The sequence below is a fragment of the Anolis carolinensis genome, chromosome 2 (genome assembly GCF_035594765.1).
Source record: "Anolis carolinensis isolate JA03-04 chromosome 2, rAnoCar3.1.pri, whole genome shotgun sequence".
Classification (NCBI taxonomy): Eukaryota; Metazoa; Chordata; class Lepidosauria; order Squamata; family Dactyloidae; genus Anolis; species Anolis carolinensis.
In genome coordinates this window covers 6,990,583-7,016,296 of record NC_085842.1, presented here as the reverse complement: position 1 = coordinate 7,016,296, position 25,714 = coordinate 6,990,583, and the positions used below count along the sequence as shown (strand labels likewise).

General features: G+C 42.0%; 1 protein-coding gene across 1 annotated transcript in view; it reads right to left on the bottom strand.

The window, feature by feature from the left end:
• The window catches only part of LOC100558204 (zinc finger protein 665), a 38,614-nt gene extending 17,398 nt beyond the window's left edge, over window positions 1–21,216 (bottom strand). The window contains exons 1-7 of the mRNA XM_062974311.1: window positions 20,851–21,216; window positions 14,740–15,298; window positions 14,511–14,637; window positions 12,075–12,143; window positions 10,393–10,475; window positions 9,761–9,899; window positions 7,875–8,660 (exon numbers count right to left, since the gene is read on the bottom strand). Of these exons, the coding sequence (XP_062830381.1) occupies window positions 7,875–8,660; window positions 9,761–9,899; window positions 10,393–10,475; window positions 12,075–12,143; window positions 14,511–14,637; window positions 14,740–15,195 (1,660 nt within the window). The 5' untranslated portion in view covers window positions 15,196–15,298; window positions 20,851–21,216. The remainder of the gene's footprint in view (window positions 1–7,874; window positions 8,661–9,760; window positions 9,900–10,392; window positions 10,476–12,074; window positions 12,144–14,510; window positions 14,638–14,739; window positions 15,299–20,850) is intronic.
• Between the last annotated feature and the right edge of the window lie 4,498 nt (window positions 21,217–25,714).

Sequence of the window (25,714 nt, the reverse complement as noted above, 5' to 3'; positions counted from 1 at the left end):
CTGCCCCACATTCTGGGATATCTTTCCCCACACTGAGCCTTTAAAAATAAGTCAGTGGCTTCCTTCCTCAAAGTCTTTTGCTTGTTGTGTTGTAAAACACCATACACACTTAACAGTATGATATAAACAACAACTTTCCACACTCTAGGGTTCAAAAGAAAGGTCAACCTTGTTAAGCCCAGGTCACTTTTTAAAATGCTGCTGCGAATGTATGTGTCCAGTTCTGGGCAAAGCAATTCAAAAGAGATGTTGACTCTAAGGGTCCTTCCACACAGCCATATATCAAGACAGAAAATATCAAGGCAGAAAATCTCACAATATCTGCTTTGAACAGGGTTATTTGAGTCCACACTGCCATGTAAGGCCCTTTGCTGTAAAGTGCCCAGAGGAAGGCAACGTAGGGCCCTTCCACACTGCCCCTTTATCCCAGATTATTTGTTTATCCCAGGTTAATGAGGACTCATATATTCCAGTTTAAAGCAGATAATCTGGGATCAGATCCTGGAATAAAGGGCAGTGTGGAAGGGTTCTAAAACAAACAAAGATCTGGAGACCATGAATCCCTATGTGGAGCGTCTTAAAGAACAGGGCATGTTTATCCTGCAGAAGAGAAGGCTGAAAAGAGACATGAGAGCTATGTATAAATATGTGAAGGGTTGTCATAAGGAAGTGGGAATGGGCTTGTTTTCTGCTGCCCTGGAAACTAAGGCCCTTTCTACACAACTGAATAAAATCCCACATTATTTGCTTTTAACTGGAATATATGGCAGTGTGGACTCAGATATCCCAGAACAAAGCATATATTGTGGGATTTTCTGCCTTGATATTCTGGATTTTATGGCTGTGTGGAAGGGCCCTAGGACTCAAAGCAATAGATTCAAATTATAGGAAAGAAAGAAGATTCCCCTCATGTATTGTTGCTTTTGTGGTGTGTGCTGGGGAAAGCATTCAATGTTGTTGTGCAACAGTGCAATGACAATAAAGGGTTGTTGTATGTTTTCCGGGCTGTATGGCCATGTTCCAGAAGTATTCTCTCCTAGGATTCTCTCCTAGGAGAGAATGCTTCTGGAGCATGGCCATACAGCCCGGAAAACATGCAACAACCCTGTGATCCTGGCCATGAAAGCCTTCAACAACACAATGACAATAAAGCTAACTTATTCTATTCCACCTGAATATTAGGAAGAACTTCCTGACTGTAAGGAGAGCTGTTCAGCAGTGGAACTCTCTCTCTCTGCCTCGGAGTGTGGAGGAAGCTCCTTCCTTGGAGGCTTTTAAACAGTAAATGGATGTGTTGTTGAAGGTTTTCATGGCCGTAATCACTGGGTAGCTGCAAGTTTTCTGGGCTATATGGCCATGTTCCAGAAGTGTTCTCTCCTAACATTTCGTCCACATCTATGGCAGGCATCCTCAGAGGTTTTGAGGTCTGTTGGCAACTAGGCAAGTGGGATTTATATATCTACAAACTATCTACAGACCCACTAAGAAAATCCAACAAATGCTATGCTCAGCAAAGGACAAGAGGGATCCTCTCACCTCTGCAGGAGTCTACCATATGCAGCTGTGGACAAGTCTACATAAGGACCCACAAATGCAGCACTGCCCAAACACGAATCAAGGAACATGAAAGGCACTTCTGACTAGCTCAACCAGAGAAGTCAGCCGTAGCACAGCATTTGATGAACCAAACTGGACACAGCATATTGTTTGAGAACACAGAACTGCTGGACCACTGTAACAATCACAATTTCAGACTACACAGAGAAGCCATTGAAATCCACAAGAACATGGACAATTTCAACAGAAAAGAAGAAAGCATGAAAATGAACAAAATCTGGCAACCAGATTTAAAAATAAAATAAATAATAACACTTTGAAAACAGGGGAATTCTAGACAGGAAAAACCAAAGCCAGTTAACATCTCCCAACAAAGGATTCCCCCAGGCAGGAAGCAGCTAAGCTTTGAAGCTGCAAGGCTTTTCAATGCTAATCAAGGTGGCCAATTGCAACATTCACACTTGCCTCAAACAGACAAAGAGTTTTTTCTCGACATTCCACAGATATATAAACCCCACTTGCACAGTGTTCCAACAGACCTCACAACCTCTGAGGATGCCTGACATAGATGTGGGCGAAATGCCAGGTCAGATTGCTTATGGAATATGGCCAGACAGCCTGGAAAACTCACAGTAACCCAGTGATTCTCACCTTGAAAGCCTTCGACAACACAAAGGATATTCCACCTGTATGTTGTTGCTTTTGTGGTGCACACTGCGGAAGGCATTTAATTTCGTTGTGCAATACTACAATGACAACAAAACTACTCTATTCTATTCCACCTGAATATAAGAGACCTCATCACACTAGAGCTTGGATCCACTTAAAATCCACTTTAGGGAGGGGGCTTTAAACAGCTCAGCCAGACAGGTCCTGGCCTTCACCAAACTACAAACCCCAGAATTCTGCAGGAGGCAAAAAATAGATTTAAAGTGGATTCATGCTCTAGTGTGATGAGGTAGTAGGAAGAACTTCTTGACTGTAAGAAGAGCTGTTCAGCAGTGGAACTGTCTCTCTCTGCCTCGGAGTGTGGGCGAAGCTAGACAGCAGTACATATGAAAAAGATCTTGGAGTCCTTGTGGACAACAAGTTAAACATGAGCCAGCAATGTGATGCGGCTGCTAAGAAAGCCAATGGGATTCTGGCCTGCATCAATAGGGGTATAGCGTCTAGATCCAGGGAAGTCATGCTCCCCCTCTATTCTGCCTTGGTCAGACCACACCTGGAATACTGTGTCCAATTCTGGGCACTACAGTTGAAGGGAGATGTTGACAAGCTGGAATGCATCCAGAGGAGGGCAACTAAAATGATCAAAGGTCTGGAGAACAAGCCCTATGAGGAGAGGCTTAAAGAACTGGGCATGTTTAGCCTGCAGAAGAGAAGGCTAAGAGGAGACATGATAGCCATGTACAAATATGTGAGGGGAAGTCATAGGGAGGAGGGAGCAAGCTTGTTTTCTGCTGCCCTGCAGACTAGGACACGGAACAATGGCTTCAAACTACAGGAAAGGAGATTCCACCTGAACATCAGGAAGAACTTCCTCACTGTGAGAAGGGCTGTTCGGCAGTGGAACTCTCTGCCCCAGACTGTGGTGGAGGCTCCTTCTTTGGAGGCTTTTAAGCAGAGGCTAGATGGCCATCTGTCGGGTGTGCTTTGAATGCGATTTCCTGCTTCTTGGCAGGGGGTTGGACTGGATGGCCCATGAGGTCTCTTCCAACTCTACTATTCTATGATTCTATGATTCTAAGCTGTTACTTTGAACAGTAACTGGATGGCCACCTGTCAGGGGTGCTTTGATTGTGCTTTTCCTGCATGACAGGGGGTTGGACTGGATGCCCTCTTGCGTTCAATGCTCCTTTCCTTGGGCTCTTTTGGGTGCATCCACACTGTAGAATTAACGCGGATTGGCACCACTTTGAAGTGTGTAGAAGGGACCCCCAAAGTGAAGGCTGTCGCAAAATGGCTGACCCTGAGAAAATGGCTGCCTCTCTGTGGGAGTGGGAGAGAGGGAGAGGGAAAGGAGGCCTCCTGACACAAAACATACAAAATGGAGACGGCTTCGTACACATTGGCTTCCCTAAATACCAATGGAGAAGGATATAGGCTTGAGGCCTGCCTTGGCCTTCCGAGGCCTGCCTCCCCTCCTTCCCCACGCCCTTTCCTTCTCTCCCTGCCGTGTTCCTGGGAGGCCAGGACTCACCTGAAGCCTTCCCTCAAGGCCCTCCTTCACCCTCGGCACGAAAAGCAGGCCTCAAGCGGAGCGAGACATCAAGCCTCCTCTTCAGGCGCCTCCCAGCCGTAAATAAGGACCTCTTCCGCCCAGCCCCGCCGCTCTAGGCAACCACTTCCGGCTTTTCCGCCACAGAGAGGGGAGCATTTTGGACTTCAACTCCCAGAAGCCTTCGCCGGCTTGGCCAATGACGAGGAACTCTGGGAGATGGAGTCCGAAACACCTGACAGGACAGATTTACTTAGGAGATGGCCTAGTCGTACCTTAGTGGGTAAGTTCTTGATTATTGCCATTATGTCTATTCAAGTTCTTTCTTCTCACAGGCTGAGAGTATGGGACTGGCCCAATGTCTTAGAGTTGGGAGGGGTACCAGAGGCCATCCAGTCCAACCCCCTTCTGCCATCCAGGAAACACAATCAAAGCCCTCTCAACAGATGGCCATCTGTCAGGCATGGGCCAACTTGGGCCCTCCAGGTGTTTTGGACTTCAACTCCCACAATTCCTAACAGCTTCAGGCCCCTTCCTTTCCCCCCTCAACTTAAGCGAATTGCATTGGCTGTTTTAGCTACCACATCGCACTGTTGACTCACGTGCAACTTGAAATCTACCTAAGACTAGATTTCTAGATTCCATTCACGTGGGATTGTTTTCAAACCAGTTTTCACCCATGCTATATAATTTTTATTGCCAAAGTGTAATATTGTAGGGTTGCTGTGCATTTTTCGGGCTGTATGGCTGTGTTCCAGTTGCACTCTCTCCTGACATTTCGCCTGCACCTGTAAGGATTATAATTTGTCTGTTACCATTGTTTTATTCTGTTGGAAGTGAGGCAAGTGGAGTGCATATTTATCTGTGGAATAATGTCCAGGGTGGGAGAAAGAACCCTTGTTTGTGTAAAGCAAGTGTGAATGTTGCAGTTAGCAAGCTTGACTAGCACTGAGTTGCCATGAAGTTTGCAAAGTCAATCAGTGAGGGTACCTGCACAGAGGTAGCCTGACTTCTGTTGCCTGGAGGCATTCTCTGTTTGGGAGGTGTTCACTGGCCCTTGATTACTTGTTGTCAGGAAATCCCCTGTTACTGAGTGGTGTTAATTATTTACTGCCTTGATATTGGTGTTTTTAAATAGCAGTAATCAGATTTTGTTCATTTTCATGGTTTCCTCCTTTCCGTTGAAATTGTCCACTTGCTTCATGTGGATTTCATAGTACATTTCCACGGGCTTCCATGGCAGAGCGGGGATTCAAACCCTGTTCTCCAGAGTTGTGGTCCAACTTGGCTTCAACTACGAAATAATCCTCTGAATAAAATATTTTCCTTATTTGTAGCAATGATCTATTTTCACTCACTTCCCTTTTTTATTGTAAAAATCTGTACATACAAATTGAATGAAAGTGGGGGATAAGAGGAAATGGCAAGACCAAGGCAAAGAAATAGGTGTTATATATTACTATCTACAGAGTACGCGGGTGGCAGTAGGAGAGACAGACATTCAGAGAGAACAACTAAAGTCCTTGTATGATTGATTGATTGAATGAATGAACGAAAGACAGAAAAATGATTTTTCCCCTTCCACTCTCTCTCTAAAACCACAGTGCCCCACACAACGAACGGGTGGCCTCTTAATGTCTACTCCACAGGGCATACGACATGCACTTCTACAAATTCCAACCACATTTCTAGAAGAAAACATCAATTTGTGTTGAATCCCTTCTAATTCCGGATTGGAGACACCACAAATAAAAAGCCTATGCGGCATGTGATTTCTCCTTTGAATAGTTCAGAGTCTACTAAGGCTTGAAGCTCTTTTAAAACTCCAGGCGTATATATGGTTTTGCTCCAGTATAATCCATTTGAGTTTCCCATTGCGATAAAGCTTTTCCCACACTCCAGAAATATATATATACAGTAGAGTCTCACTAATCCAAGCCTCGCTTATCCAAGCCTCTGGATAATCCAAGCCATTTTTGTAGTCAATGTTTTCAATATATCGTGATATTTTGGTGCTAAATTCATAAATACAGTAATTACAACATAACATTACTGCATATTGAACTACTTTTTCTGTCAAATTTGTTGTATAACATGTTTTGGTGCTTAATTTGTAAAATCATAACCTAATTTGATGTTTAATAGGCTTTTCCTTAATCCCTCCTTATTATCCAAGTTATTCGCTTATCCAAGCTTCTGCCGGCCCGTTTAGCTTGGTTTAGTGAGACTCTACTGTATCTCCTATATAATCATGAATAAGTCTAGAAATTTAAGTAAAATAAAATCAACCTCAAAAACCTGGTTCATCTTATCCATGGGTCAATGTGGGTTAATGGTTTTTCACTAGGAATTTTTTTAATACTGTTTATATTTAATCCTGTTTTAATGTTTCCATATTTGTATATTTTAATTGTATGCGAATGCTTTTATGTCACGCTGCTTTGAGTCTCCTTCGGGTGACAAAGAGGGGTATAAATAAATATAATAGTAGTAGTAATAATAATAATATTACAGTAGAGTCTCACTTATCCAAGCTAAACGGGCCGGCAGAAGCTTGGATAAGTGAATATCTTGGATAATAAGGAGGGATTAAGGAAAAGCCTAATAAACATCAAATTAGGTTATGATTTTACAAATTAAGCACCAAAACTTCATGTTATACAACAAATTTGACAGAAAAGGTAGTTCAATACGCAATAATGTTATGTTGTAATTACTGCATTTACAAATTTAGCACCAAAATATCATGATATATTGAAAACATTGACTACAAAAATGGCTTGGATTATCCAGAGGCTTGGATAAGTGAGGCTTGGATGAGTGAGATTCTACTGTAATAACACTGTACCCTACTTCTTATAAAAAGAAGAACCATCCACTTTTTTGAGCAGAACTATGGAAGACAAAGGTTTAGTCAGTCCTGGGAGAACCTGCCAGCTGTGCAGTGTTTTAACTATGTGAACAAGTTTTTAATTGGGTTGCTGTGAGTTTTTCAGACTGTATGGCCATGTTCCAAAAGCATTCTGTCCTGACGTTTCACCTGCATCCGTAGCAAGCATCCTCAGAGGTTTGTTCAGTGGTCTGCTGGACATGAGGCCAGTGGGGTATATTTATATATCTGTGTTTTTTAGGATTTATTTAGTTGTAATGGTTTTGACAGTTTCTTTAATTTAATAGTTTATTTAATTATTTAATGAGTTCTAATGGTTTTGACTGTTTATTTTTAATAGTTTGAGTGTTTAGGTAAAGGTAAAGGTTTTCCCCTGACGTTAAGTCCAGTCGTGACCGACTCTGGAGGTTGGTGCTCATCTCCATTTCTAAGCCGAAGAGCCGGCGTTGTCCATAGACACCTCTAAGGTCATGTGGCCAGCATGACTGCATGGAGCGCCGTTACCTTCCCGCTGGAGCGGTACCTATTGATCTACTCACATTTGCCACATTTGCATGTTTTCGAACTGCTAGGTTGGCAGAAGCTGGGGCTAACAGCGGGCACTCATTCCACTCCTGGGATTTGAACCTGGGACCTTTTGTCCCAGGTTAAAGCTCAGTGCTTTAACACACTGTGCCACCAGGGGCCCCATTTGAGTGTTTAATTCTACTGTAATGTGTGTATGTTTTTTAGGATTTCAATAAAACATTGACTCTTAGCTGCTTTGGGTCTCTTATTCAGAGAGATAAAGTGAGATGCAAATAACTCTACTAATAATTATTATTTTTGAATGCATGGGTATCTCTGCAGAATGACCCTCGACTTATTCACAGGTCATTTCAAAAACTTTAACATTGTCTCAAAACAGATCCTTGACTTATACATGGCTATATACCAGACATGGGGAAATTTTAGTATTCCAGGTGTTTTGGACTTCAACTTTCACAATTCCTAACAGCCTCCCACAATAACTCCTAACAGGAGTTATTGTGGGAGTTGAAATCTAATACACCTGGAGGGAGGGCTGACGTCTGTCCATGCCTGGTATATACGGTATATATGGATTTCTGGAAATTGATCTCAGCCAAAAGCTCTTTCTGCTCTCTAGGCATTGGCATGGTCTTCCTCCCACCACAATTCATACGAACCCTCACAAGGGTCGCTTGCCTCAAAGTGTTTCCCACAAATTGTGGAAAACGGTGTGAATCCTCTGGTGGGTGCTGAGGTGCGACTTGTGGGAGAAGCCCTTGCCACACTCGGGGCACTTGTAGGGCTTCTCACGGTTGTGCGTTCTCTGGTGGGAGGCGAGCTTGATCTTGTCGCTGAAGGTCTTCCCGCACTCGAGGCACTGGCAGGGCCCCTCACCTTTGGAGCTGGCCTGGTGGATCATGAGGTTGCGGCGGTGTCGGAAAGCCTCCCCACAGTCTGAGCACTTGAAGGGCTTCTCCCCCGTGTGGATGCGCTGGTGGCTGGTGAGGCTCGGCCGGTAGCAGAAGCTCTTCCCGCAGTCCAGGCACTTGTAGGGCCGTTCCCCAGTGTGCAACCGCTGGTGCCGCTTGAGGGACGATCGGTGGCAGAAGCTCTTCCCGCACTCCATGCACTTGGAGGGCTTCTCGCCCGTGTGGATGCTCTGGTGAGCAATCAGGAGGTACCGCCAGTGGAAGCACTTCCCGCACTGGGTGCACTCGAAGATCTTCTCCTCGGTGTGCTTCCTCATGTGGGCGTAAAGGCTCGACTTCCAGAGGAAGCACTTGCCACACACAGCACACTTCCAGCTCTCCTCGCTCTCCTCCGTGTTTTCGTCGTCTGGGATTTCCCAGATTTCTGGATCCTCCGCAGCAGGGAATCGGCTTTGCAGTTCCAGTTCTCCCTCGGTGTCGATGCTCAATTCTTCATCTTCCTTCCAATTAGCATTTTCCAACCACGTTAGGCATGGTTCGTCTTCATTTCGGCCACCTGGGATGGAGAGAAGCAACTGATTAGAAGGGGCATGTACAAACTTGGGCCCTTGTTGGAAATAGCAACTTCCCAAGCCTCTCAATATCTATTTGTTAATGTATACACTTGCCAACCTGTATTCTATGTGTTTGTTAATTTTGCTAGTTTGACTGTACCTCTTTGAAGCGGGAGGGACTATAGACATGTGATTGTACTGAGCATGTTCAGACTCAGGACTCCATTTTGTAATCACCCTTTTTTGCATCAGACCTCAGATGAGGTGGATGCATGTATGTTACAGTTTGGACTTCAATACAGAAGTATGCTTATGGATTTATAAAGTTATATAAAGTGATTATAAAGGTATAGTTAGATACTATACCTGAGCCACCTTGCGTCCCCCTTTGGGGTGAAGAAAGGCAGGGTATAAATACGGTAATTAAATAAAGACTATGGACTATTGATTAAGAATGATACCCCATGTACTCAACACAGAGAAGCTACATCCTATCTGCAACTGAAATTCAGTAAGAAATGTGCCTGTATGGTGAATTAATACAATATATTAATGAGCAAACAAGATATGTTATTTTTCAAAGAAGACTTCGTTTTTTTATCTCTGAGTGCATACGTTAAACAAAAAGGTTTTAAAAGGGAGTGTATATGTTTTGGACAATTATAACTGGAATTACAACTACAGTTTCAACTTTAAAGAAACAAGCATCCTCTGCTAGTCAAATATATATTTTTAGTGGCATGTCTTTGTCCTTGGTCGTTCTTCAGTTTAACAGCTGAGTTACCTGTGCGCCGTTACATGAATGTTTGTAAATATAATTTTTTCAAAGAGTTGACTTCTACCAAGGTCATGCTTTAATTGACTAGTGGTTTTCAGAGACTCACATTTGCCAAATGGATATAACATGGGGTTGTTGTATCAAGAATTAACATACACTTGGAATACACAAGGTTATGATTGCCATTTATTTCCAAAATGATATGTGCCCAGAGACTGGGTACAGTTATTTTCCAATAGCCGTCCCTCCAGGTGTTTTGGACTTTAACTCCCAAGTTTGCCCATGCCTGAGTTAGACCTTTAATGCAACACAAGGAATCCGTACCAAGTGGAGCCGTGTCCCCAAGCGAGGCCACCATCCCATAATTCTCCTCCATGACTTCCTTGTGCAAAGCTCTTTGCTCCGGGTCCAGGAGGGCCCACTCTTCAGGGGTGAAACCCACTGCCAGCTCATCCAGGGTCACCTGAAAGAGGACGAGATGATCTGCTCAGAGACCAATAACAATCACAGCCATCTTTCAGCGAAATTTGAAGGAGAAACACTCCAAAACTTTATGTTACAAAGCATGGATACAGACGCAGGGGGGAAGAGAGAAAGAGATTCTTACCAAATAATTCTACACTTGGAAGAGACTCCAAAAGCTATCAATTTGAACCCACTGCCATGTAGCATAATGCAATCAAAATATTCCCCAACAGATGCCGACTCAGTTCTGCTTAAAAGGCCCTAGAGAAGGAGACTCCAATCCACTTCACTGTCAAACTGTTCTTAGCGTCAGGAAGTTCTTCTCAATGTTTAGGTGGAATCTCATTTTCTGCCACTTGAATCCATTTCTCCGTTTCCCAGTCTCTGGAGCAGAAGAGAGCTAAGCTTGCTCCCTCCTCAATATGATATCAGGGAAAGGAAGAAATTGGGTGGATGGAGAATCAGTCTGCTATCTCTACAATAGTGTTTACCTGATCTACTTGCGAAGAAGCCAACTCCGTTGTTTCAAGAGGAGATGGCCGATGACATCTTCCCGACGTCTTGGATGCATCTCCTGCAAGAAGAAAACAAAATATCAGGAAGATCCACTACTGAGAGATGAGCCAGTGCCTACTTCTAAGGTTTTCAAAACAATGCTAATACTAAATGTATTGTGTTGTCAAAGGTTTTCATGGCTGGAATCACTGGGTTGCTGTGAGTTTTTCGGGCTGTACCCAGTAGCATTCTTTCCTGATGTTTTACCTGCATCTATGGCAAGCATCCTCAGAAAGCGTTGGAAGTGAGGCAAATGGAGTATATATATCTGTGGGAATGTCCAGGGTGGGAGAAAGAACCCCTGTCTGTTTAAAGCAAGTGTGAATGTTGCAATTAGTAAGCTTGAATAGCATTTAGTAGCCATGAAACTACAAGGCCAATCAAATTTATTTCTTATCTGCCTCTGCCCAAAGGTCCCTAAGGCTTAAGAGATGCTTGGGACATACTATGGCACAGAATAGTTTTGAATTCAGCATTTAAGGATACCAGATCAACTTCCATCATAGAATAATAGAGTTAGAAGAGACCCCAAGAGCCATCCAGTCCAACCCCCTTTTGCAATGCAGGAACGCATAATTAAAATAAATAAATAAATAATACTTTATTTATATTCTATCCTATCTCCTTGAGGGGCCTCAGGGTGGATTCCAACAAATAACAAGGCAAACATTCAATGCCTTAATATAGCAATACATTTAGGCATAGGTACAAAGGTAAAGGTTTTCCCTGACGTTAAGTCCAGTCATGTCTGACTCTGGGGGTTGGTGCTCATCTCCATTTCTAAGCCGAAGAGCCGGCGTTGTCCATAGACACCTCCAAGGTCATGTGGCCGCCATGACTGCAAGGAGTGCCGTTACCTTCCCACCGGAGCGGTACCTATTGATCTACTAACATTGGCATGTTTTCGAACTGCTAGGTTGGCAGGAGCTGGAGCTAACAGCGGCCGCTCCCGCCGCTCCCGGGGATTGAACCTGGGACCTTTTGGTCTCCAGCTCAGTGCTTTAATGCACTTCGCCACCAGGGCTCCTTAATTCAGACATAATAATGCAAAATAACCCAACATATAAGAGCAAATTATGACATGACTACTAAAATTAAATAACATAACCAATCAAGTAAATTATATCTAACATACAACAAAACTCATGACACATAAACGTAAACCTCTCTACAATAACCAGGGGTCTGTCACCCTCCAAGGCAGTCTGTTCACTGTCAAACTACACTATAGTAACAAGGCTTTCCTATAGAAATATCCTGCCTTGGAGTGTGGTGGGGTCTCCTTCTCTGAAGGGTTTTAAGCACAGGTTGAATAGCCGTCTGTTGGGAAGTGCTTTGGTTGTGCTTTTTCTTGCAGGCCTGAAGGGAGTTGGATTAGATAGTCCTTGGGAGCTAATATATGGCTACCTTTCTTATTCTTGCCTTTTTCTTGACTATAGTTTCCATTTTAAGGAATGAACAAGATAGGGTATAGAAAACCTTTCACAATGATCCATTTTAAAGACAGGTAAATCACAAGTTCAATTTGCCCAAGGTGCATGACTGCAATGTCACAACATCTCTTATATGCAGTGCCGTTGAACATTTGTGAGCTTATGTATTATGTCCAAAAAAATACCTGGTGATGACTGGTTGTCCGTCACAACAATTACAGATTCCCCATCCCCAGTGGACTGGACGTCACTTCCTGCAGATTGAAACAAACGATGTCATTCTTTCTTCTGCTGCCTCAAGTTGGTTCTTTTAAAGCACATAATAATAACAATTTTAATTTCTACTTTTTACAGTTTATTATTCTCAATTCTTTGTTTCTTTCCATCTTGAATTTGTCTTGCTGAAGATAAATAAATAAATCATCATAATAATTTTATATGATGATATTATTATTATTATTATTATTATTATTATTATTATTATTACTCACCTCTCCTCACAGCTGGAGGCAGGTTACATGATTGCTAAAACATACAATCATATGCATAATGCAGTTTATCTGCATTGAACTGCATTATATGAGTCTACACATTGATATATGATATGGTTCAACACAGGTAAACTGCATTATGAAACTGCATTGGAAGATGGGGGCTGTTTTATTATATTTTTCATCCATATATATAGAATTAAATACAGTAGAGTCTCACTTATCCAAGCTAAACGGGCCGGCAGAAGCTTGGATCAGCGAATATCTTGGATAATAAGGAGGGATTAAGGAAAAGCGTATTAAACATCAAATTGGGTTATGATTTTACAAATTAAGCACCAAAACATTATGTTATACAACAAATTTGACAGAAAAAGTAGTTCAATACGCAGTAATGTTATGTTGTAATTATTGTATTTATGAATTTAGCACCAAAATATCATGATATATTGAAAACATTGACTACAAAAATGGCTTGGATTATCCAGAAGCTCGGATAAGCGAGGCTTGGATAAGTGAGACTCTACTGTAGTTATTATTTTACATTGCTCAATCATATAGTCTTCCCCCTATAAATGCGATTCAAGGAAGATAATGTCATGTTAAGATGGAATCTATACTAAAACTTGAACCAAAGTATAAAAATAAAATCTATCCAAAATGATTAAACATTTGAAGAAGAAGGCCAACTGTATACTAATATGCTGTTTTGATTGTTTAGATGCATTTTAGCTTTTAGAAACCCTGGCAGGCTGGGAGGTGATATAGAAATACCTTAAAGTTTGAAAAAGTGAGAAACATTTTCCAATTTCATTTGCATTTACAGCTGCCTTTGCTGCCACCTGGGACCCTTTCCTTTCCCGGCCTCTTTCCTCGCTCAGGCTTCACACGCTCCCCCTAAAACGCCTCTTGTGAATTTCCTGTGATACTTCCTCAAGGCCTCCAACGGATGTGGTCCTCTCATCCGCAGCAGCCATACTTTCACAAACCGAAAAGACTCTACGGCTATTATTTGCAGTGTTTTGGTATCACTTAACAGCAGAGCATGAAAAGTGACTCTTAAAAAGCAAATTGTTGTCAGTGCCGTTCATAGAATCCCAGAGTTGGAAGGGGCTCTGAGAGGTCATCCAGTTCAACGTCCTTCTGCAATGCAGGAAGAAATAATCCAAACGCTTCTGGACTAATTTCAGGTTCTAGGACTCCCTTCTCAGAGAATAAGAGAATTAGATTAATGGCGTTGGAAGAGACCCCGTGGGCCAACCCATGCCATTGCATTGAGTCATGGCAGTTAAAGTGATGTCAAACTGCATCAATTCTACAGTATAGACCAGGCATGGGCCAACTTGGGCCCTCCAGGTGTTTTGGACTTCAACTTCCACAATTCCTAATTCGATAGTACCAGACAAAATGAAAAGGAGCAAAAGCTCTAACACAAACGTTATCTAAGTCTGATATTGGTTCCAATGTATATAGGCTTCAGGGATACATGATCAATGAAAATATCTTCCAGGCGAAGTAAGCAGACGGTTGGTCATGTTGCTATATACAGAATGAAGAAAATAATAATGGAGTGCCACTCTCAAAAAAGTCTTTGCAAGTAAAGTCGAAATAAAGTCCCAAGTAAAGTCCAAGTAAAGTCTACAGGGGTGCCCGGATATTTTTGTACCCTGTTTCAGGGGGAAAAAATCATTTTTCAAAGTAAATTCTACTTTCAGGTCTTTGGTGTGGCAATGGGAAGTCAGTTGGCCCCTCTGTTGCCAATTTATTCATGGCAAATTTAGAAAGTACTATATTGCTAAATCCATCTTTAAATATGTACTATGCCAATATAATATATTATGGCCGATTTATTGATGACATATTCATGGTGCTTAAAACAAATGAGGCTGCAGAAGGATTTACTAATTGGATTAACACTATATATATGTCCATTAAGTCATCTCAACCTGTCACATATCAATTTTCTGGATGTTACTGTATATAAATGCTATTTGGACTTTATATTTTCTTTGTACATAGACCATCTTGGGATTTTGTATAGTGGTATAAATACACCCCAAGATGATAAACATAACTATATATTTGAGGCATATGGGAGTGAGTTGGGGGAGAGATTGAGAAATGACTTACCCGTGGAAGCTGACCCATTATCATCCTCTTCCATGATGCACTCTGTCTCTGATTTCCTGTTAGATGATGATGGACTACTCTGTATCTCTGGAGCATCCATATCTTCTTCTGGAAGGAAATGCTTCCCCTGAAAGACATAGAATTGTTCAGGGAGATCCTTGGATGATTTACATTGAATTGTGGAGTAAATATTGAGCATTTTTAAGAATAAGTACCATCATGTTCTTACCTCTTTGAGACTCAAAGGAAACATGTTTTCCTGCTGCTCTTTCTGCAGCGTCTTCTTCTCCTCCTCTGCTCGGCTCAGGAGGAATCCTTCCGCCAAAGCCACGGCCTGCGAACTGGTCTCCGGCTCACACTCCTTGACCCAGCTCTCCATCTCCGCAGGAAGGACAGCCAGGAACTGCTCCAGGATCACTAAGTCCAGGATCTGAGCCTTGGTGCTTTGCTCCGGCTTCAGCCACCGGCGGCAGAGAGAGTGGAGGCGGCCACACACCTCCCGAGGCCCCTTGGCTTCCCAGTAGTGGAAGTCCCGGAAGCACCGGCGCTGGGCCTCCGAGCTGAGCGTTTCTTCATCACTGGTGTCATCCCGCGCTGTTCGTTCCCACAATCTTCCCGTACTCCCGGCTTCGACGGCATCACAGTATTTTTCTGTTTCAGGTCCAAACGCATCTCGCTCCTCCATCGTTGCTCCAGGCTCCAAGGCAGTTCCCAACAGGGCTGAGGCAACTTGTACCTCCTACACCAATGAAGCAAAGATTGCCCAATACAATAATGGTATTAAGTTTCTGGAAATTGAAAAAAAAATTGTGAATCAACTCTTACTAAGACTCTAGAATGAGTTATTAACAGTGAATTTTTTGTATATCTTATGATTCTCTGAATGAAGCAGAGAGTGCATCCGTAGGGATACCAAGGTGCTTGTTTATAAACCTCTTGTCCCCCAACCCTGTTATGCCACCTGCAAAACGTGGACCGTCTACAGACGTCACACTCAACTCCTGGAAGTATTCCATCAGCGTTGCCTTCGAAAAATCCTGCAAATCTCTTGCGAAGGCAGGCGGATAAATGTCAGCGTGCTGGAAGAAGCAAAGACCACCAGCACTGAAGCAATGCTCCTATGCCATCAACTCCGCTGGACTGAAGGCCACGTTGCCTCAATGCCTGATCACCGTCTCCCAACGCAGTTCCTATACTTGAAACTTTTTTTTAGCAAATCATGAAGAGTAATTCCATAACGCAAAATTATTTAGCAATCAGGCTCCATCGATAAACTTCTGTGGACACTCAGGACAAATAAACTTCATTGGACACTTATGGGGATTTGATTAATCAGTTAAAACTAGGTTTTTTTTTAACCTGAAAAATTTCGGGGGGGGGGGGATTGAACCCCTAAACCCACCCCTGCTTCCAACTCAAGAATGGGAAATGCAATGTTGATGGACAGGAAAAGAGATTTAAAGATGGGCTTAAAGCCAACCTTAAAAACTGTGGCATAGACACTGAGAACTGGGAAGCCCTGGCCCTCTAACTGGAGGTCAGCTGTGACCAGCAGTGCTGTGGAATTCGAATAGGCACGAATGGAGGGCTTAAAGGAGTAATGTGCCAAGAGGAAGGCGAGTCAAGCCAACTCAGACCAGGACCACCTTCCGCCTGGAAACCAATGTCCTCACTGCGAGAGAACATGCGAGTCAAGAATAGGGCTCTACAGTCACATCCATCGCCAAGACACTATACTTGGAGGGCCATCATCCTCGGGCTACAAGGGATCGCCTAAGTAAGTAAGTAGGTAAGTGCATATATACATGTCTTTTGCATATGAATGGAGCAAGAAATCTGTGGGAGAAAATCCAATGCACAGAGGTAGGTTAATATTTTTGTATGATTATCAGCAGCAAGAAAATTAACATATGGTTGACGGCTTTCATGGCCAGAATCACTGGTTTGCTGTGAGTTTTTCAGGATGTATGGCCATGTTCCAGTAGCATTTTCTCATCACATTTCACCTGCACCTTTGAAAGGTTCTGTTGGCAGTGAGACAAGTGGAGTGTATATATATCCGTGGAATAATGTCTAGAGTAGGAGAAAAAATCTGTTTAAATCAAGTGTGAATGTGGCAATTAATAAGCTTGAATTAGCATTTGAGTAGCCACGAAGTTTGTAAAGTCAATCAATGAGGGTATCTGCATAGGGTAGCTTGGCCTTTCTAGTCCAAAGCATTTTTGTATACGGGATGCTCAACTAGTATTATCTTCTGTTCTTTATCTCCCATCTCAGACCTAACCAGGGCTGGCCCTAATTAGCTTCCAAATCAGACACCTTTAGGGTATTTAGACTGACTCTTTATTCCGATCCTGCCGACCCAATAATGCCATAGGGTTTTCATAAACGAGAGGAGTTGGACGCTTAATTTACTCGTACTCCTCTAGGACTGATCGTAAATGGCACTTGGTTGGTTATGGCCTCCCATACAAGCACCAACCAGGGATGAGGCTGTTAGGATTTTCTGTGTTAGGAGAAAACTCCCAAAATAAAGCAGAACGTCCAAAAATAGGCAAACAGGATACTTAAAGTTGAGCATTCAGCTCACAGCAAACAGAGCGTGAAGTGACATGTGGCTGTGAAGAACTTAGAGCTTAGGAGGTAAGCACGCAGATCCAGATTTCAATCTTTAACAATTACAAAAGGTTTATTTACAGGTTAAGAATGGGGTCCTACGGTGTTTCACTGAAAATAAGACAGTGTCTTATATTAATTTTTGCTCCCAAAGATGGCCTAGGTCTTATTTTCAGGGGATGTCTTATTTTTCCATGAAGAAGAATCACATTTATTTTTGAACCAAAAAAAAAGAACATTTATTATATACTGTTCAGTAGTTATCATCACAAACCAGCATGATCAGACAAACTGTAAATCCTATCAAGAATTTCTTATACAACTATTTCCATGTACAACAATCTATGGTATGGACATTTACTAATCCTGCATGCTCTGGTGTTCTGTTTGGCGGGCATACTTCCAAACAAAACTTTGCTAGGTCTTACTTTTGGGGGAGGCCTTATATTTAGCAATTCAGCAAAACCTCTACTAGGTCTTATTTTCTGGGGATGTCTTATTTTGGGGGAAACAGGGTATCTAACTAGCCCCATAAGAGCCCCTGGTGGCGCAGTGTGTTAAAGCGCTGAGCTGCTGAACTTGCAGACCGAAAGGTTGCAGATTCGAATCTGGGGAGCGGAGCGAGAGCCCTCTGTTTGCTCCAGCTCCTGCCAACCTAGCAGTTCGAAAACATGCCAATGTGAGTAGATCAATAGGTACCGCTCCGGCTGGAAGGTAACGGCGCTCCATGCAGTCATGCCGGCCACATGACGTTGGAGGTGCCTATGGACAACGCCGGCTCTTCGGCTTAGAAATGGAGATGAGCACCAACCCCCAGAGTCAGACACAACTGGACTTAATGTCAGGAGAAAGCCTTTACCTTTACCTTAACTAACCCCACCTCTCTAGAGTTCAAAAGAGAAGGAAAAATCTCCAAGCACACACCTTTCCTGACACACAAGCAGAGACAGATGTCAACACACACAGCACCCACCAAGGTGTAAGAAGTAGAAAGTCAAAGACAAAAGGCATGCACCTGCAAAGTATTCGTTCTACACAACCAATCAGAATGAGAGGAGAAACAGAGAGACACAACAGACACATTGCAACTGTCATTCAGGAGACAGGGGAGATGGGATTTCCCTCAGCCTATTCTAAAGCTAACTAACTCTTCCTCATTGAGGACTGCAGACTTGGGCAGTGTAGGGCCGAATTCCAAAAGATGCTGCATGGCAGTTAAAGGGCACCGCAATTGAAGGGAGAATGTTGACAAGCTGGAATGTGTCCAGAGGAGGGCGACTAAAGGGATCAAGGGTCTGGAGAACAAACCCTATGAGGAGCGGCTTAAAGAGCTGGGCATGTTTAGCCTGCAGAAGAGAAGGCTTAAGAGGAGACATGATAGCCATGTACAAATATGTGGTGGGAAGTCATAGAGAGGAGGAAGGGAGCTTGTTTTCTGCTGCCCTGGAGACTAAGACACAGAACAATGGCTTCAAACTTCAGGAAAGGAGATTCCACCTGAACATCAGGAAAAACTTCCTCAGAGTGAGAGCTGTTCAGCAGTGGAACTCTCTGCCCTGGACTGTGGTGGAGGCTCCTTCTTTGGAGGCTTTTAAGCAGAGGCTGGATGGCCATCTGTCAGGGGTGCTTTAAATGTGATTTTCCTGCTTCTTAGCCCGTGAGGTCTCTTCCAACTCTACGATTCTATGATTCTATGATTCTACACTCAGCACCCACCAAGGTGTAAGAAGTAGAAAGTCAAAAACAAAAGGCATGCACCTGCAAAGTATCTGTCAGAATGAGAGCGGAAACAGAGAGAAGCAATAAATATATTGCAAGAGATTTTCCTCAGACTATTCTAAAGCTAACTCTTCCTCATTGAGGACTGGAGACTTGGGCAGTGTGAGGTTGAATTCCAACAGATGCTGCATGGCAGCTAATGGGCTATCAAATGGCATTAATTCTACAACTGAGATGCACCCAGGGCTCTAGGACCCAGAAAACATAAGGACAGGGGATGGTGGGCTACATAGTCCAGAGGAAAATGGGGAGACGAAATTAAGGAGGAAGTCTCCAGCACCCAGAAAGTTCCATGGCCAAGGGATGATGGGCTATGTCACCAAACTAGAGCCGGAAGAAGAGGAGAAGGAGTCCCAAGCCCAGAAAGCTGCATAGCCAAGGGTTATGTAGACCAACAAGGAAAGAAGAACATCTACATTACAGAATTAGAGCAGTTTGACACCACTCTCACTGCCATGGCTCAATGCAAGGGCATATATATTTTATCGCCTGACCCCCTTGAATACTCTTAATAGTCCTCTTCTATTGCTCATTAGGTTTTATTGGTTATATGCTTGTTTTATTTATATGCTTGTTGTATGTGTTCTTGTTTTAAATGTATCGATACTGTATATTATGATGTACCAGGATACAAAAATAAAGTTATTATTATTGTATGACACAGCAAACAAGATAGACATGCTGGATTTCGTATCACAAAATCTCAAGTCGAACACTTCCCAAGTGTCTAGGACTGTGTGATGTATTTCCGGATGATGCGCGCAGATCCCAGTCGGGTGGCCTTTTGCAGCTGGCAGATCTATTATTATTATTATTATTATTATTATTATTATTATTATTATTATTATTTTATTATGACACAGCAAACAAGATAGATATGCTGGATTTCGTATCACAAAATCTCAAGTCGAACACTTCCCAAGTGTCTAGGACTGTGTGATGTATTTCCAGATGATGCGCACAGATCCCAGTCGGGTGGCCTTTTGCAGCTGGCAGATCTATTATTATTATTATTATTATTATTATTATTATTATTATTATTATTATTTTATTATGACACAGCAAACAAGATAGATATGCTGGATTTCATATCACAAAATCTCAAGTCTAACACTTCCCAAGTGTCTAGGACTGTGTGATGTATTTTCGGATGATGCGCGCAGATCCCAGTTGGGTGGCCTTTTGCAGCTGGCAGATCTATTATTATTATTATTATTATTATTATTATTATTATTATTATTATTATTATTATTTTATTATGACACAGCAAACAAGATAGATATGCTGGATTTCATATCACAAAATCTCAAGTCTAACACTTCCCAAGTGTCTAGGACTGTGTGATGTATTTCCGGATGATGCGCACAGATCCCAGTAGGGTGGCCTTTTGCAGTTGGCAGATCGTAATTTTGTCAATGTCTATTGTTTCCAAATGCCGGCTGAGATCTTTTGGCACGGCACCCAGTGTGCCCATCACCACCGGGACCACTTGTACTGGTTTCTGCCAGAGTCTTTGAAGTTCAATCTTGAGGTCCTGATATCAGCTGAGTTTTTCCTGTTGTTTATTATTATTATTATTATTATTATTATTATTATTATTATTATTATCCTTGGGAGGGGTAGTTCCACACGGTCTTTAGCCTTCCCTGCCAGAGAGTGCTGGTGCCTCACCAAACTAGAACTCCCAGGGTTCCCATTTGCATTGAAGCCATTGCAAAATTGCATCCAGATGACAACATGGTTAGTGATGCTAGGCTATGAGAGAAGAGTAGGAGGAGAAAGAAAAGAAAGAGGAGAGCTCCAGGGCCCAGAAGGCTCCTTGGCTAAGGATGATGGGCTATGCAGTCCAGGAAAACAACCCTGTCCTCAAGTGGAGGATAGCTTTACCTCCCTCTCCCCCATCTTTTGGGGTCGTTAAAGGCACAATAAAAAGGGACAGACTTACCAGATTTTCCTAGACAGGAAAGGGGCTTCCTGTCAAGGCTGCTGGGTGTTGCAATCCGTCAAGTCCAGGCTTTCTTTTTGCTGCTTCTGCGCCTTTTCCTCTCCTTTTTCTTCTTCAATTGCCTTCTTTTCCCTGCAGAGAGAGAGCCCACTCCTCCAGGAGGAGCGAGGTTGCAAAGAATGCAATGCAAAGCCTGCCTTGCCAAATGCAAATTATAATAATTTCCCTTTGTGCAAATGCAAGCCGCACCCAAACAGGGAAAGCAAAGGGAAGGGGGGGTTGTTCACTTCTATATATATATATTTCTTTTAAAAAGGACACCTCCCAACCCACCAGACCCGGATGCCGTCTCAGACAGCCACTTCCTGTTCGCCTCCTCCTCTTTAGGGGGGAATAAATAAATATTTTTTTAAAAAATAAATAATATATGCACTACAAGCACCACAATCCTCTGCGGCGCCTGAGGATGCTGGGAAGTGTAGTCCAGCCTAGGACAAAATCTCTGCAGCAGCATTCAGCCATGAGAGTTAAAGTGGTACCAAACTGAGTTAAGTCTACAGTGTAGATGCACCCAGAGAGAAAGGCATTGGTAGCCTCAGCTTGCGTAGGGATTGGGAAATTCTCAAGTGGAAGTTAGGTCTATCAAAGCTTAAGCCTGTTTACACTATAAAGTAGAGTCTCACTTATCCAAGACTCGCTTATCCAAGGTTCTGGATTATCCAATGCATTTTTGTAGTCAATGTTTTCAATGTCTCGTGATATTTTGGTGCTAAATTCGTAAATACAGTAGAGCATGGGTCCCCAAACTAAGGCCCGGGGGCCGGATGTGGCCCTCCGAGGTCATTTACCTGGCCCCCGCCCTCAGTTTTATAATATAATATATTGTATATACATATAATATTGATAATAATATTATAATGTAATACAATATAACACTAATAATAATACCATATAATAATATTAATTATATATTCTATATTACATATAATATTACTAATAATATTACAGTATAGTGGTATAGTTCAATATAGTAATATATAATGCTAATATTGTGCCATGCTAATAATATAATATATTGTATGTACATACAACTTGTAAGCCACTCTGAGTCCCCTTTGGGGTGAGAAGGGTGTGATACAAATGTAGTAAATAAATGCAGTAAATAAATAATAAATAAATTTTAGACTTAGGCTCACTCAAAGTCTGAAATGACTTGAAGGCACACAACAACAACAACAACAATCCTAATTACCTTGACTATCTCATTGGCCAGAAGCAGGCCCACACTTTCCATTGAAATCCTAATAGGTTTATGTTGGTTAAAATTGTTTTCATTTTTAAACATTGTATTGTTCTTTCATTGTTGTTGTTGTTGTTGCACTACAAATAAGACATGTGCAGTATGCATAGGAATTTGTATTTTTTTTCAAAAGATAATTCGGCCCTTCAACAGTCTGAAGGATTGTGGACTGGCCCTCTGCTTAAAAAGTTTGGGGACCCCTGCAGTAGAGTCTCACTTATCCAACATAAACGGCCGGCAGAACGTTGGATAAGCGAATATGTTGGATAACATGGAGGGATTAAGGAAAAGCCTATTACACATCAAATTAGGTTATGATTTTACCAATTAAGCACCAAAACATCATGTTATACAACAAATTTGACAGAAAAAGTAGTTCAATACGCAGTAATGTTATGTTGTAATTATTGTATTTATGAATTTAGCACCAAAATATCATGATATATTGAAAACATTGACTACAAAAATGGCTTGGATTATCCAGAAGCTCGGATAAGCGAGGCTTGGATAAGTGAGACTCTACTGTAGTTATTATTTTACATTGCTCAATCATATAGTCTTCCCCCTATAAATGCGATTCAAGGAAGATAATGTCATGTTAAGATGGAATCTATACTAAAACTTGAACCAAAGTATAAAAATAAAATCTATCCAAAATGATTAAACATTTGAAGAAGAAGGCCAACTGTATACTAATATGCTGTTTTGATTGTTTAGATGCATTTTAGCTTTTAGAAACCCTGGCAGGCTGGGAGGTGATATAGAAATACCTTAAAGTTTGAAAAAGTGAGAAACATTTTCCAATTTCATTTGCATTTACAGCTGCCTTTGCTGCCAATTTAGCACCAAAATATCATCATGTATTGAAAACATTGACTACAAAAATGCATTGGATAATCCAGAACGTTGGATAAGTGAGACTCTACTGTACAGTAATTACAACATAACATTATTGCGTATTGAACTATTTTTTCTGTCAAATTTGTTTTATAACATGATGTTTTGGTGATAATTTGTAAAATCATAACCTAATTTGATATTTAATAGGCTTTTCCTCAATCACTCCTTATTATCCAAGATATTCGCTTATCCAAGGTTCTGCCGGCCCGTTTAGCTTGGATAAGAGAGACTCTACTGTATATAGATTTATTTTGAAATGGTCATACGACTGGTCAATTATTATTATTATTATTATTATTATTACTACTACTACTATTATTAGATTTAATTCAGTTTGCTTTCAAGGCACACGAACTTTATATTTCGTGCACAGCATTACTTGTACTAAATTCACATTCTATGTCCGTCTGTTGCATTTTCATCTTTGTTCCATGTATTTTAATATGTGTATTTTATCAAAAAATATCTTTTAATATATGCTTTTTTATCAAATGCATTTATTTATGATGGTGATGATGTATTTTGACTGTGTTGTTAAAGGCTTTCATAGCCAGAATCACGGGGTTGCTGTGAGTTTTCCGGGCCATGTTCCAGAAACATTCTCTCCTGACATTTCGCCCACATCTATGGCAGGTATCCTCAGAGGTTGTGAGGTCTGTTGGAAACTAGGCAAATGGGGTTTATATATCTGTGGAAGGTCCAGGATGGGAGGAAGAGCTCTTGTCTGTTGGATGTTACAATTGGCCATCTTGATTAGCACTGAATAGCCTTGCAGCAACAAAGCCTGGCTGCTTCCTGCCTGGGAGAATTCTTTGTAGGAAGGTGTTAGCTGGCCATGATTGTTAGCTGGCCATGATTGTTAGCTGGCCATGATTGTTTCCTGTCTGGAATTCTCCTGTGTTCTGAGTGTTGAAAATAAACCATGAAAATGAACACAATCTGGCTACCAGTATAAAAAATATTTAAAATCAAGACAGTAAGTAAAGAACAACACTTAGAAGACAGGGGAATTCCAGACAGGAAACAATCAGGGCCAGCTAACACCTCCCAACAAAGGATTTCCCCACACAGGAATCAGCCAGGCTCTGAAGCTGCAAGGCCATTCAATGATAATCAGGGTGGCCAATGTCAACATTCACATTTGCCTCAACCAGACAAGAGTTCTTTCTCCCATCCTGGACATCATTCTACAGGTATATAAACCCCACTTGCCTAGTTTTTAACATACCCCACAAACTCTGAGGATGCCTGCCATAGATGTGGGAGAAACATCAGGAGAGAATACTTCTGAAACATGGCCATACAGCTGCTAGGTTGGCAGTAGCTGGGGCTAACAGTGGGTGCTCACCCCGCTCCAGATTTGAACCTGCAATTTTTCGGTCTGCAGGTTCAGCAGCTCAGCGGTTTAACACGCTGCACCATATAAAAATTACTTTTCAGAGCATGGGTATAAAATGTGATATTTCCAGGATTCCATGGCATTGAGCCGTGGCTTTTAAAGTGGTATCAAACTGCATTCAATCGGCAATGTAGATGCACCCTAAAGCATCTTAGAAGAAGCAACAAGGAAATTGTTAGGTGCAAAAGCACCATCAAGGGAAAATTGAATGCAGACCAATTTTGGGATCCCTGCAGAGAAAAGCAATTTGGGGAGAGAGGGCCCTTTCACACGGCCCAATTATAGCACTATGGTCTCACTTTAGCTGCCATGGCAACATCCCCTCGGATGCTCAAATGTGCTGCATTCATAATTCTCAGCTGGAAAGCCAAATTGCAAACTCTGGCATCCCATTGGGTGTTGCCATGGCAATTGGAGCAGGCTCACTATAATGCTATAATGGGGCCGCTTTTGGGGGGAAAAAATCAGTTTTGTCCCTTTGAAGCCGGCTGTTTATAAAACCGTTCCCACTGCGGCTGACAAACAGAATGCAATCTGGGTTTGGTTTTGTTTTTTTTGCATTTATTGAAATAAAGCTTGCAGATACAATGGGATCTTAGGTTTCCTGTGGGGACCCAAAATTCATAGATTTACAAGCCCCATGATATTCAATGGGATCCACTTAATAAAATGGCAAAAGAAAGGTTTAAAAAAATATATTCAAGCTACAGATGGTTGAATCCGTGGATGAAGAACCTGTGGATACCGAGGAACGATTGCACTGCAGCAGGAATGAAAGGCGTTCAGTTAAACAAAGAGGATGCAATTACTTTAAAAGAATTTAATTTCAAGGGAATACACATACATATACACAAACACACACACACGTATATACATACATACACACACGCATATGTAATATACATATTTTATTCAATATAATGTATAAAATATCTGCACTGTAGTAGACATGCAGTTCGACATCACTTCAGTTGCCATGGTGCAAGGCTATGGAATCATGGAGTTGTAGTTTTACAGTGTTGTGTTCCTTTTCTGCCCAAAGTGCTGGTGCCACACCAAACTACATCTCCCAGGATTCCATAGCATTGAGTTATGGCAGTTAAAGTGGTGTCAAACTGAACTAACTCTATAGTGTAGATTCCACTCTAGGAAGCCCATGCTAGGTTTCTTCCTCCTCTACTACCCTGTTTCCCTGAAAATAAGACATCCCCAAAAAATAAGACGTAGCAGAGATTTTGCTGAATTGCTAAATATAAGGCCTCCCC